The 15,136-nt window shown below is 43.4% G+C and overlaps 1 protein-coding gene across 1 annotated transcript in view; it reads left to right on the top strand.

The window, feature by feature from the left end:
* The window catches only part of dcc (DCC netrin 1 receptor), a 312,064-nt gene that overhangs the window by 112,014 nt on the left and 184,914 nt on the right, over nt 1-15,136 (top strand). Inside the window, exon 9 of the mRNA XM_061802018.1 lies at nt 463-622. Coding sequence (XP_061658002.1) covers nt 463-622 — 160 coding nt within the window. The remainder of the gene's footprint in view (nt 1-462; nt 623-15,136) is intronic.

Genomic DNA, 15,136 nt, shown 5'->3' with positions numbered 1-15,136 from the left:
AACTGACAATTCAGTGAGTAAGGATGCATCTATTCTGAAGTTTTATGATTGTTTTGAAATGTTTTGTACCCAAACTAGCTATATATGTCAGAATCTCTGCCACTATACTTTTTTGTCTGGGATCTTCTTTACCATTCTTCTTCTTCCTTTTTCTTCCTTCTTGTCTCTTCCATGTCTTTTTATGTTCCTAATCTAATCCTCTCCTCCATTCTTTTATCATTTTTGCCTTTTTTTTTCTTTGCTACATCCTTCCTGCTCCTCTCCTCCATTTCCCGCTGTGGTCCTCTCCCTCGTCCTCCCCTCTTCTCATTCCTCCCTCTACCCGTGATGAACTATTCACAGAAGCCACACCCACTCAGTATAGACCTGTCCACACACCTCCTCCTCCCCGTCCGCCTCCTGCTCCGCCTGCCCCTTCTGGCACCCCTTTGACTTACTCCTCCTCCTCTGATCCCCCACCAGTGTCCCCCAGCCCAGGCGTTCTCCTCCCCTCTGCCCCCCGCGACCTGGTCCCTGTCCTAGTGTCAAGCCGATTTGTCCGACTCAGTTGGCGCCCTCCAGAGGAGACTGGAGGATCTGTACAGACTTATGGGGTTTATTACTCTAAAGATGGCAATGAAAGGTAAGAATTTTTTATTTGACCTTGTTGAATATCTTAAATACAACCCTTAAAGAAAGTCTTTATTAATATACACACATATAAGCACAATGCTTGTTTTTTCATGAGCTGAACACAAACATCAAAGACATATTCTATGTGAACAAAAGGCACTTTTCTATTAAATATTGGTCACAAATATGACTAAATTTGATTGTTCTTGATGGAAAAAAATCCATTCACCTGAAATATGTGGATTAGCCAGCATGTGTTCAGATAGCTGCATCTCTCTGTCTTAAAATCAGAAATGTATTTTTTGTTCATGTATATTAAAACTTGTGTGCCTTTTGTTTGGGTAGTGTTTGCATTATGTAAAATCAGCCACTCATTGCCAAACCCACAAAATAAAAGACTACTCTAAAATGTGCAGATTTACTGTATTGGGTGAGTCCGCCGGGCCGCACAGGTGTGCAATAGAGTTCGTGCATCAACGTCATCAAATCACATCACTGGCCGGAAATGTCGATCAACCAAACCATTTTTCAATGCTAAGTCGGTTGGAGACACCGCGAAAATACGTCTTACAGCACGACGCCCAGAGTTTTGTCTGATACCGTTAAACATTTAGAAGGTGATAATAAACGAAATGAAAAAATAATAATAAGAAGATAAGACAGCAAACGGCAGTTCATTAACTGCAAGAAAGATGAGGAAAGTAAATCATTATACGTAAATGTAAAATGACACATTTGATTTGAGTGTTGTATGGGGCAGTAGTGTTCCAGAAGAGAAGCTCGCTGTATGGGACATCAGCCACACCTTGGGACCCACGGTTGTACACAGAACCAGAGTCCACTGAGGTACCCCAAAACCAGCCACACGGTCCAAAGCCACCCACCCAGCCATCTGGCGAAAAAATCATAGGAAAAGAGGACCATCAGAACCACCCCCTGGAACCTGTTGCCTATTCCAGCCTGTGCTGGTTAACTGCCCCAGAGTGTGGAAGGTGGACCAGCCCCCAGACCAGGCAGTGACAAAAACCCATAGAAGGCCCCTTGGTCAACAGGGAGCCTCTGTGATAAGAGGCGGAGAGGGAGGGAGTGATGAGAGTAAGACGCATGGACCAGAGAGAAGAAGAAGAAACCGGGTTGAGGAGCGACAGGGGTCCCCACGGCACCCCACTAGCACTGCGGCTTCCTGACCAAGAACGTCAAACAAAACCTTCAGACAATCTCATGTCGTATAAGATTGTCCTTGGGTCTGAAGTGTGCTAAGAACGGATTTGTGCTGATTTTAGGCTCTGAATCAGGTCATAGCCGACAATCCTAAATAATGAAAGGTTGTTCAATATTACCGACTAAACTCTTAATGTGTGTGGGGAAAGTTGACATCTCCAAGTCATGATTCTGAAAATTCTGACATGACATGAAATGGAGAAAATAAAAAAGTGCCCGATACTGACGAACGCGGAAACAATCATAAATGAAAACAAACACGTCTTACCCAATGACATTTTTTATACATTTTTTGTTAGTACACACATGGAAAAACTTGTTGGTACATTTCTTTTAATGAAAGAAATAGTGGTCACAGAAATAACTTGAATCTGAAAAAAGAAATTATCCCAAAAAATCCAATTTAATTAAAATTAAACAATGAAAATCAGATTTTGTGCGGCCTTCCGGAAAGAGGTGAGACGACAGCCAAGGTGGTCAGAGAGACAGGCAGGAGAGTACTTGGTGTGTCATCTGGTAGGAAAGGGGAGAAGGAGACTCGGTGGTGGAACCCCAAAATACAGGGAGTCATACAAGGAAAGAGATTAGGGAAGAAGAAGTGGGATACTGAGAGGACTGAGGAGAGGCGAAAGGAGTACATCGAGATGCGACGTAGGGCAAAGGTAGAGGTGGCAAAGGCTAAACAAGAGGCATATGAAGACATGTACACCAGGTTGGACACGAAAGAAGGAGAAAAGGATCTCTACAGGTTGGGCAGACAGAGGGATAGAGATGGGAAGGATGTGCAGAAGGTTAGGGTGATTAAGGATAGAGATGGAAATTTGTTGACTGGTGCAAGTAGTGTGCTAAATATATGGAAAGAATACTTTGAGAAGTTGATGAATGAAGAAAATGTGAGAGAAGGAAGAGTTGAAGAGGCAAGAGTGAAGGACCAGGAAGTGGAAATGATTACTAAGTGGGAAGTCAGAAAGGCACTACAAAGGATGAAAAATGGAAAGGCAGTTGGTCCTGATGACATACCGGTAGAGGTATGGAAGCAATTTGGAGAGATGGCTGTGGAGTTTTTGACCAACATATTCAACAGAATACTAGCGGGCGAAAAGATGCCTGAAGAATGGAGAAAAAGTGTTCTCGTTCCCATTTTTAAGAACAAAGGGAATATTCAGAGCTGTGGGAACTACAGAGGAATAAAGTTGATGAGCCACACAATGAAGTTATGGGAAAGAGTAGTGGAGGCTAGACTCAGGACAGAAGTAAGTATCTGCGAGCAACAGTATGGTTTCATGCCTATAAAGAGTACCACAGATGCATTATTTGCCTTGAGGATGCTCGTGGAAAAGTACAGAGAAGGTCAGAAGGAGCTACATTGTGTCTTTGTGGATCTAGAGAAAGCCTATGACAGAGTACCAAGAGAGGAACTGTGGTACTCCATGCGTAAGTCTGGTGTGGCAGAGAAGTATGTTAAAATAGTACAGGACATGTATGATGGCAGCAGAACAATGGTGAGGTGTGCCTTAGGTGTGACAGAGGAATTTAAGGTGGAGGTGGGACTGCATCAGGGATCAGCTCTGAGCCCCTTCCTGTTTGCAGTGGTAATGGATAGGCTGACAGAGGAGGTTAGACTGGAATCCCCTTAGACCATGATGTTCGCAGATGATATTGTGATATGCAGTGAAAGCAGGGAGCATGCAGAGGAACAATTAGAAAGATGGAGACATGCACTGGAAAGGAGAGGAATGAAGATTAGCCGAAGTAAAACAGAATATATGTGCGTGAATGAGAAAAGTGGAGGGGGAAGAGTGAGGCTACAGGGAGAAGAGATAGCGAGGGTGGACGACTTCAAATACTTGGGGTCAACAATACAGAGCAATGGAGAGTGTGGTCAGGAAGTGAAGAAACGGCTCCAAGCAGGTTGGAACAGCTGGCGAAAGGTGTCTGGTGTGTTATGTGACAGAAGAGTGTCTGCTAGGATGAAGGGCAAAGTTTACAAAACAGTGGTGAGGCCGGCCATGATGTACGGATTAGAGACGGTGGCACTGAAGAAACAACAGGAAGCTGAACTGGAGGTGGCAGAAATGAAGATGTTGAGGTTCTCGCTCGGAGTGACCAGGTTGGATAGGATTAGAAATGAGCTCATTAGAGGGACAGCCAAAGCTGGATGTTTTGGAGACAAGATTCGAGAGAGCAGACTTCGATGGTTCTGACATGTTCAGAGGCGAGAGAGTGAGTATATTGGTAGAAGGATGCTGAGGATGGAGCACCCAGGCAAAAGAGCGAGAGGAAGACCAAAGAGAAGGTTTATGGATGTGGTGAGGGAAGACATGAGGGCAGTTGGGGTTAGAGAGGAAGATGCAGGAGATAGGCTAAGATGGCAAAAGATGACACGCTGTGGCGACCCCTAACGGGACAAGCCGAAAGGAAAAGAAGAAGAAACAATGAAAATCAGAAATTGCTTTTGGAAATGTGGTTCAACAGAATTATTAAAAAAAAAAAACACAATTACTCATGAAACATGTCTGGACCAAAAAAAGTATGCTACCACTAGAAAAGATTTAAAATATTTTTACCATAACGACATGTTGAAATAAAGTCTCTTCTAATTAGCCTAACGGGTGACAACAAACTCGTAATTAGTCAATCAGCCTATTTAAAATCCATCAGTCCATTATCTACCACTTTTCCGGGACAGGTCACGGGGGAAGTAGCTTCAGCAGGGGTACCCAGACTTCCCTTTCCCCAGGCACTTCTTCTAGCTCTTCCGGAGGGATCTCGTGGCTTTCCCAAGCCAGCCGAGAGACATAGTCTCCAGCGTGTCCCACAACACCCAAATCTCTTCCACTTCCTTGCTGGCCGTGCCATCAAGGAGCTTTTTAACCACCTCGGTGACAGCATCCCTCACTGTTGGTTTTCATGGGTTGCTGCCACGACAGGCACCAACCACCTTATGGCCACAGCTCCAGTCGGCCGCCTCAGCAATGGAGGCATGGAACATCATCCACTTGGACTCATTGTCTTCCGCCTCCTCCGGGACATGACCAAAGTTCTTTCAGAGGTGGGAGTTGAAATTCCTTCTGACAGGGGAATCTGCCAGCTGTTCCCAGCAGACCCTCATGATACGTTTGGGCCTGCCACGTCAGACTGGCATCTTCCCCCCACCATCGGAGCCAACTCACCACCAGGTGGTGATCAGTTGACAGCTCCGCCCCTCTCTTCACCCGAGTGTCCAAGACATGTGGTCACAAGTCCAATGACACGACCACAAAGTCGCTCATCGAACTGCGACCCAAGGTGTCCTGATCTGGGTGGACATGTGAACACTGAACACGCTTATGCCTGAACATCGTGTTTGTTGTGGACAATCCATGGTGAGCACAGAAGTCCAGTAACAGAACACCACTCGAGTTCTGATCGGGGGTCTCCAGGTCTCACGGTCATTGCCCACATGGGCATTGAAGTCCCCCAGCAGAATGATGGAGTCCCCAGAGGGGGCACTCTCCAGCACTCCCTCTCAAGACTCCAAAAAGGGTCCCCCTACCTGCAGGCGGACGGAGGCTACGCTCTCATCCACCGGGGTTAACCCCAATGTATAAGCCCCGAGCCGGGGGACAATAAGTATACCCGCGCCTGCTCGGCATCTCTCCCCATGGGCAACTCCAGAGTGGAACAGAGTCCAACCCCTCTCAAGAGGAGTGGTGCCAGAGCCCAAGCGGTGTGTAGAGGCGAGTCTGACTATATCTAGTCGGAACTTCTCGATCACATGCACCAACTCAGGATCCTTCCCTGCCAAAGAGGTGACATTCCATGTCCCTAGAGTTAGTTTCTATAGCCAGGGATTGGATCGCCACCCACCCATCTTATATTGCACCCGACCCCTATGGCCCCTCTCATAGGTGGTGAGCCCATGGGAAGGGGCACCCATGTTACCCTTTCGGGCTGTGCCCAGCTGATGCCCATGCACCTTCAGGCCTGGCTCCAGAGGGGGGCACCGGTGACCTGCGTCTGGGCAAAGGAAACCAAGATCCAATTTTTGCAGTCATCATAGGGGTTTTGGAGTCGTACTTTGTCTGGTCCTCACCTTTGACCGGTTTCCCATGGGTGACCCCACCAGACAACTTAGCTCCTAGGATCATCGGGACGCACAAACCCCTCCACCACGATAAGGTGACAGCTCAAGGAGGGGCCTTTAAAATGGATAGTTAAAAAGATGGAGGCATGTAATGCAAAGGATAGGAATGCAGATGATCTGAAATAAGACATTAATGAGAGAGTTGATGGGGAAACAGTGAGGGTACAGGGAACAGTGATCCAGTAGCTAGGGTGGAGGACTTTAAAGACTTCGGGTCAAGAGTGAAGAATAGTCGTGAATATGGTAAGGAAGTGAAGAAAACGGGTCAAAGCAGGTTTTAATCAGATGAATACAGATAGCAGCTGTGTCTGAAGAGTTTTCCATTACTCACAATTTGCAGCATAACTAAAATGTTGACGGTATCTCATTATCATCCTTCCATATCATGTTGAAAAATGTCATGCCTTTGGAGAAACACTTTGAGGAAGGGCTCTTTTGTCTGAACCTGACTGTTCCCCAGTGCACAAAGTCACTTCCATTCAGGCATTAGTGGATACCTTAACCCCTAACCGTTGTGTGGAAGATCTCAATTTGCCAACACATAGCCCTAACCTCTTGAACACAGAATGAAGAACGGCACAAAACATGAGCCAGGCCCAATCATGACTAACCTCAGACTCATGTTCCACTGACATCAATCCATCCTGACTGTTCAAATTTCACTCCTAGAAAATAGCGCAATCATATTCATATAAAAGCAGATTTCCAAAAACCTTCCATCCATTCTCAATGCCACTTATCCTTTTCAGCCTTGTGGGCTCCCCAAAACCTATGCCCATCCAGGCACAGAATTGCAGAGTAGAATTGTGCTATGTTGGGATCAAGGTAAAGAAGGCAAGATCATGTTTATGTTGCCCTAGATAAAACTAAATCTTTTGTCTTAATTTGCCAAGAGCAGAACAATCAATATTGTGCTCAGATGATTTCGCCCTCGGGCCCATTTTAATGTTGACTTTCCACAATCCCTCCACATAAGAGCAACAAAGAGAGACTTGTGGTATACTGTCATTGTGATCCAAGAGGAGAATTTAACAGCTTCAATTAATTGGGCACTGAGTAAATGTACATTCCAAATGAAAAGGTAATCAAAGTTTTAGCATCAATGATTACAACTTCCTAGCATGGAGTTAGTGGCCAGGGGTGTGTATAAAATTTGTTTGCTGCCAACTAAAAAATCCAATGATCTGGGGTTATTTTGATAGTCATTGCCAGTGTAGTGGTACACACGCCTGACTTTGGTGCAGGGAGCGTGGGATCGATTCCTGCTCAGTGTTGGTGTTATCTGCCCTGTAACTGACTGGCGACAACTTCAGGGTGTAGTCTGCCTTTTGCCCGGAGCTGGGTGGGTTATGCTCCAGCTCTCCTGTGACCCTTGTGAGGATAAGCGGCTTGGGTAATGGATGGATGGGTTATTTTGACATTCTTCATTTTTACATTTTTAATGTATATCATTTTTTCCCGTTTATACAGGGATCTCTTTTGAGAGGGAAAAGAAAATAGAAGGGATGCATTATGTATGAGCAATCTGCATCATAGGATGCAGAAATATGGTTTACTACTCCTGATATTCACTGTATGATTTATTTGGGGGGGAGTCTGCGGGGGTGTCGAGACTGGACTCTAAAGTGCAACTATTTTGGTTGCATATGCACCCTAATTTCTGAATTGTGTGGCAAAAAAAAAAGGGGGGGTGGGTACAGGAGCCCAGTATTTGAGGAAGAAAAAAAATATATTTCTGTGACTTAAAAATGCACACATAAGTATAAGAATCATCTTTTCCAAGTCAGAAACATACAAGGAATTTTTCTCCGGTAGTTGGAGCCACACTAGGACAACATACATGACAACAACAAACTGTCATGAACCAGTGACTCGGGGGAGGATCCAAATGCAGGACTCCGAGATGAAGGCATGGTGTTGAGCGCTGTTTTATTCGAAATTGGGGTCATACACGGTGTAGCAGTCTGACAAGGCAGAGGCGCAAAACCTCTTGGCTAGGCAGGATCCAAAACACATGGAACGAGGTACGATGACTACGAGGCAAAACTTGGAAACGTGAACTAAGACGTGACAAGACTGTGGTGGCACAGACTCGCTGTGACAAGGATAGCTTAACACTAGACTTGCAACTTCCACACAGTAGCGGAGAATCCAACATGCAGTAAATGAAACGCAACGAACTGGACAATATCAGTGACAAAACTCTAATTTAAATGCCTGGTCTAATTACAGTGCCGGATGCAAAACAGCTGTGATGGGTGTCAGAGGTGGCCGTCCAGAGCAGTGGCCTGGCCACGCCTCTCAAGGCAGTGGGCAGGCCTTGCACATGACACCAACACGCAATCAATTGAAATATAAAGACATTAGAGTAACAGTCTTGGAGCAATGAAGGCTACTAGTAATCTGGCAATGATGGAACTTTTTTTGGGGGGAGGCAGTGGGGACAATTGTGCAAAGGATGCAGAGTCTAGTGTTTAGCGCATTAGTCCAGTGCAAAGACCATTGTGCAAAGGGCGTCAAGACTTCAAGGAATGTGTACCATATGGAGTTTAAAGTGACTAATTGTGCAGTGTCCAGAATCAGAATCCAGAATCATCTTTAATGTGCAGTGTGTAAGTGTTCCAAATATTCATCAGTCGATGAATTGTGGTCTCGAAAGCAAGGTCGTGTGTGTGTCTGTACATGTGTCTGCATGCGCTCGGGTCCATGCCTTTGAAACATTAGTGCTCCCCAACACAAAGCTAAGTTTTCTGACAGCAAGCTGGTATTTAACTTTTGCGGTCATCTTGCAATTATGGGAATCATTAGCCAAAACTTCAGATAGAAATTTTATAGTGTAGAATATGATACATGTATGCTCACATTATAAACAGTATAGAGTACTTACTATTGTAAGAGATGTAGCAATTGAACATGCTGACAAGGCAATATTTAAAGAATGGCTGCAGATGAAAAGTATGACAAACCCTGAATCAAAACACGTTGCTTTGAGCTACCTGTTGTGTTCTTATAAATGTTGATACTTGGCACTCTTTCTTAACTGTGTGGAAAAATTGATAGGCAGTGTATTGCCTGTTAAGCCATGAATGACAGTTTAGACCAGCCATCAACACCATCTTGCACAGTACAACCTAATTAACAATGTACATTCTTTGTCATTACCTGCCTTTACGCCAATGACTTGCAATGAAATGATTATCAGCCACAGGGATGCGTAGTACGGACATTAGCTGCTGATAGCCAGCCTCAGGCAGACTTCCAAGTCATCATCAGTCATGGTGCAACAGTACTTGGACCTGATGCTTTCGTGAGGGAAAAGGCTGACTTTCCTCTGTGAGTGAGATCATCTAATTTTTTGGCAGGAATTTGCCTCGACTAAGCCCTCTTACATCAGTTTGCAACAATAACTCAACCAAATGTGAGCGGAATAGGCATCTTTGAAGAGATCTGCCACAAATAGTACAAGTGATCTTCATTTCTGCATTAATTTTTTCATTCATGTTGAGCATTTTTGCGCATAATGCTTGTTGATGTATTGTGCAGTTATAGCGTTGCTTGAGTGTGTAAGTCTATAATGAGGTAGCTAACCTGAGTTCTTTTTTTCAGGAATAGGAAACTAACCAATTAACTCAATGGTACTTACTTTTAGTACATGTAATTTTTAAACTTTGTTTTACTCTAAACTGGCATTAAGATTTTACTCTTTACTTGTGCAATTATTTTCTTTGTTGAACCCTTTGGTCAACTACGATAAATATCCACTTCTAAGTCAATACTTTTCTTCACGCATCGGCCTCGAGTCCCTTGGACGTTCTCCTCTCTCTTTTTTTCTCTCTTTTTTGTCCCTCGCATTCTCCCTCACTCCACCCCCTCTGACATGTCACTTACTTTCCTTTGACCTCAGACATGATTCGTTCATTTACATGGGTTAGAATAAAAAAATCAATCAATCAATCAATCAATCAATCAAAGCCATTAATTTCATTATATGGCTGTGCATACAACAAAATGACAAATGCTTCTCCACAAGGTGCATGCGTGAATAAAATAGAATACAAATAGAACATATTCAGTAAAAATAACAGATAAAATACATACATCAAGGCAGTGTCCCCTTTCGGCTTACAGTCGGAGGAAAATATAGCACTAGTTACTTGTAATCTTCTGGATCAGAGAACAGGTCTGGAAGAGAAGTCATAACGTCATCATTGTGGTCAACAATATCACTGTCATTACTCTGTTGTGCCAATAGTGGATATATTTCTGACAATTTTGAATTTGTCGGGGCAATAGCAGTGGTTATAAATTGGTTAAGTGATGCCTTTATGTAGGGAATACAACAAAATCCACACAATGCAAGAATAGCTGGAAACAGCGATAGAAACTAGGACAGAGAACACCACATTTTTAGATTTGCCAAACCTTTTTTTTCCCCACCACTCAGACCTGGCTGATATGTTTACACCAGAGTGCTCCTTCATCTTGTGGTTCAGGGTGCGGAGGCCTTGAATGGCCCTTGTGCATGACCCATCAGGTGCTGTGATATTTGGAATAAACAACACTGGTCACCGAACATTGAGTAGTCGCCAACCTTCTCGGCCAGGAGCATGTCGACCGCTATGCAGTTCTGGAACGTCATGAGTGAGGTTGCAGCTGGTTGTTCCCTTATGGCAATAAAGCCTGCTTCCGTATAATTACCTAGTTTCTGTACATTGTAATGTATGTAGTTGATTCTGTCAACGTTTTTATTCTGTTATCCATAACAAGTTGGATTCCCATCCTGCAGCAATCTCGTTAACCAACTTATCTGGTATGCAGTTGGGATGCCATTTGCATCAATGTATGTCAGATCTCCATCTTTGCAAGAGGACCCTCGCCTTCGGGAGAACCCAAGGGGAGGTCCAAAGATGGATCCTCTGCTTTGGATGGAAACACAGTCACAGATAAGAGCAGTGATTCCAGTGTACACGTTCCTGCAGCATTTATCAGTGTGTCATACAACTTTTGACCAACACACCACCACAACAAATCGCTGCATGGGAGCAGTGGGGCAGTTTGCAGATGGATATCATGACACCATGTTTTGTTGAGATGTCCCACCTTAAAATCTGTCCCTGTAAAGCTAATACACTAGAAATTAGCCAATGCAACATTAGTAGAAAATAAGGAGTTTCTTAGAATATAAGGAGTTTGGGAGCTGGGTCCGTCGAGATCCAAAAGATCGGCACATGTATACTGCCATGTGTGCAAGGAGAGTTACCAGCTTGAAAAGATGGGCGTCAAAGCGCTGGAGTCGCACCGGAAAAACAGGAGACACGCTGATTTGGCGAAGACACTCTCATTTTCCATTGGTATGAATCTGTTTCTAAAATATCAAGATAGTGAAGCATCAACTTCAGGCAGTGGTACTAGCAGTGCATGCGCAACAGGGATCGCAAAAAAACGCTTACTTTCATAATCGGTTTTAACCGAACACCTGTAGCAAAAAAACGATTAACCGGTTTTAAAACCGGTACCATAGTGGTGTTTACATAATTCACCCGCGGGACCTCGAGTTGGGGTGCGGGGTTCCGCACGGACTGTTTTTGTTGTTGCTCTTCCGGAGTGACGAGTTCACAGAGTTCCCCCCGTTATGCGAGTAGTGTTTTGTTGTCTGCCAATAAAACAAGTTTTGTTCCTGTGTCCGACACTCCGCCTCCGACTCCTTTTCTCCGGCGCTACACCATCGATCGTTAATTTACTCCGCGGTAATGGGGTAGTTTGTATATAATATTGACAAACAAACTTGTTGAATGTGGCTTTCAACAACGCACTCGTTTAAGTTAAATATTTGTTACTTTTTTTGTAAAAATGTTTTAATGTTGACATTGTTCTTTCGGACTTTCAGAAAGAGCATGAAAGTATACCGAGTGTTTCCTCAATGCCATGTTTGATGTTTCTTTGATTTAACTGAATGTTCTTTTGAGTCCAACTTTACTCTAACAGCAAAACTTGAAAAAAAGGAAATGATGTTGAAAAAATAGCGCAATGTGGAGTACCGGAACCGGAAGAAATGATTGGTAATTTTAACCGGTTTTGGTTTTAAAAAAAAATCGAAAACCAGTTATAACCGGTTATTTGTAACCGGTTGCAATCCCTAATGCGCACCTACAGTTGTCCAGCCAGAAGTCAGGCTTTATGAACGTAGTTAAATACACGAAGATGGACTCGTTAAAGGCAGAGATCATGTGGACTTTAAACGTGATCTGCAGCCATTACAGTTACAAATCTTGTGAAAATAATTCCAAAGTGTTCGCAGTCATGGTCCCAGACAGTGACATTGCTAAAAACTACCACTATGACGAAAGGAAGACTTCGTACCTGGCTACATTTGGCATCGCTGCCCACTTTTATAACCGAGGCCAATGCACTCAGAGGCAGAGCAAAGGACAAGAGAGCCACTTTGGCACCTCTGCAGCAACAAATATAGGAGGCACTGGGTAGGCTCAAGGAGCTCGAGTAGGGGTCCTGAGACAGACATCAGTAGAAGACATTTGTGTATATAGTTGCAATTGTAGTTAGAATCTGTTTTTCTGTATACTGTTATGTGAAGACGTTGACAATGGTCATATCAATGAAAACTATCACAAGGGCCGACACGTGATCACTGTCACAGGTACTGAGATACTGGAACATTTGATGAACCAAGAACGGTTGATGGCACCATTTGGTCTTTTTTCCTTACTCTTGATTTCCCACAATGGCCCTAAATTTTTTGTGTCAGCCCTAAATTTTTTCTGTGTCAGCCCTAAATTTTTCGTGTCAGCCCCTAAGAATGCCCCAAAAAAGCCCTTAAATTTTTTTGGTCAGACTGAGTATGAACCCTGTTAATAGGTCTCCAAAAGTAGCATATGAACAAAAATATCATTACGGCTGTCAATGTTGCAGCCCAACATGCTATCATATTATTTAGCCATTTTGAAGTCATGTCGACCAAGTCCCCCCTAAATGAGTCAAGTGTCTTTTAAATCTTCACCGGCCTTCAGGTATTTTCAGATACTATAAATCTGCACCCACCGTATGCTGGTCTTTGCTCACCTTTCCCCTTGGGTGACTCAGCTGAGATGACCTTTTACAGTGTGTAAGGTGTATCCACGTGTTTCTTTCTGCTATTTTGTCCATGTCATTCAGCTCTTGCTCAGTTTATGCCAGTGTTCGGGTAAAACTGCATGTACAGTGGATGCTAATTCATAATCAGACAGAGGATGAAGAGACAAATGGCAGTAATAAGGTTATTAAAGCACAGTAACTTGTTACATTTTTTTTCTGATGTTGTAGTGCAGGGATGTCAAACTCATTTCTCTTGCGGGCCACGTTGTAGTTCGGGTTTCCCTCAGAGGGACATTTCGAGTGAAGGGAGTGTGGGATCGATTCCTGCTCAGTGATGGTGTCGACATCTGCACTGCAACTGGCTGGCAACCAGTTCGGCATGTAGTCTGCCACTGCCCGAAGTTAGCTGGGATTGGCTCCAGCTCTCTCTCTGAATAAATGCAGAAGGGTTGCGTCAGGAAAGGCACGCAGCGTAAAAAAATCAAAAATCAAAAAAGACATTTACTGCCTCACCACCATGACAATGGCACAAAAATGGCTTCACACTTCAATGCTGATAAAATTCCCAATTTGTTTCTAGTCCTATCAATTTGATGCATGTGAAATTTCCTAGTGACATGCCATTAGAAACCAATGTTTTTTTTAGTTTTTCAAAAGAAGTTAATGGTTATTATCTCTGGATCTGTGCAAACAATACAATCTTTTGGACACGTTTTTTGTATGTGATTATCCAATTTGTTTTGTTTTGATTTTATTTTATTTATTTTTTTGGGGTGGGACCTTGAGTGGTTCCCACAGGTACCACTCAAAGAGAAAAATGAAAATAACGGGTAGCGTTTTCATCCAACACTCAACAGCAAAATTTAACTGTTTAGTCACCATTATGACAGCAGTCTCACTCCCATGTGTAATCGGACTACAGCGACCTTGGCAGTGGGAACGAGAACAGCTATCTTACAAGTGGCAAATAAAAACAAATTAGTTTTATTTATGTTAACAATGGTTTCAAAAGCAATAACTTTCCTACAATCAACAAATGAACTCAAGTACCCCTTTTTTGCAATTTTTTTAAGGTGTTTGAGGTTCTTAATAACTCCTGAAAGGGACCCACTTATGTGGTTTTTTTTTTTCCTGCATCATTCGTCTATCTCTCATTGTGTGGAAAATATTGGTAATTTGTATGGTCTCCCAAACAGTGTTTTGAATGGAATGAGACCCTTACGTGCTTGTAATGTATGTATAGTTCGACTAAATCTATCATTGTGTCCAAATTGCCCCTACTTGTGATTGTGAGTGCGGCTGTTTGTCTCCATGTGACCTTCAATTGGCTGGCAACCAGGTCAGGGTGTACCCCGCCTCCTGCCCGTTGACAGCTGGGATAGGCTCCAACCCTCCCTGCGACCCTTGTGAGGATAAGCGGCTAAGAAAATGGATGAAGGGATGAACGGATGTGTAGCTTGAGGAAACTGACCACGTTTTGGATGCACATTCCCTTGTGGATTATGTCGCACACAGATCAAACAAGCCCAACAAAAAAAGTTTTTTGCATACAAGTTAAACAACTACCATTCCCCCTGTTGAGACCTGAGACTTCCCATGGCTCAAGATTTCCGCCCACTTAAAAATGTTTTTGGTAGAATTTTTTTTTGTATCTATAGTGAGATAATTCCCATTTTGTAATGTAGTACCTCATTTTTTCCACATTTTCACTTTGTTGTTGCATTTTGTTCAACACATCATCTCAAAGTATGTCTTCATTTGTTACATGGTCAGCTAATCCCATAAAGGTTTTGGCTGCTGCTTCTTTTGCCGTTTTATCTGTAAATCCATTTCCTAATGATTGTCTGTATTTGATGTGTGTACTGCACATTTACATATGGCTATTTCTTTTGGTAATTGAACTGCTATGAGCAAATTTTGTAGTAGCTCTGCATGTGTCACTGCGTTCCCTGTAGTTGTCGCTATTCCTCTATTTTTCCAGTATTGTCTGTGTAGATTGTGATACCACCATGAATACACCAGTATCTGGTCTCAGATTGTTTAAGACTGTCCAATAAGATATTGTCTGTACAGTTCAGTCGTCCCAAT

Source organism: Syngnathoides biaculeatus, chromosome 17, assembly GCF_019802595.1.
Source record: "Syngnathoides biaculeatus isolate LvHL_M chromosome 17, ASM1980259v1, whole genome shotgun sequence".
NCBI classification, from domain to species: Eukaryota; Metazoa; Chordata; class Actinopteri; order Syngnathiformes; family Syngnathidae; genus Syngnathoides; species Syngnathoides biaculeatus.
Note: the sequence above shows the minus strand (reverse complement) of the source record. Positions and strands in the feature narration are given on the sequence as shown.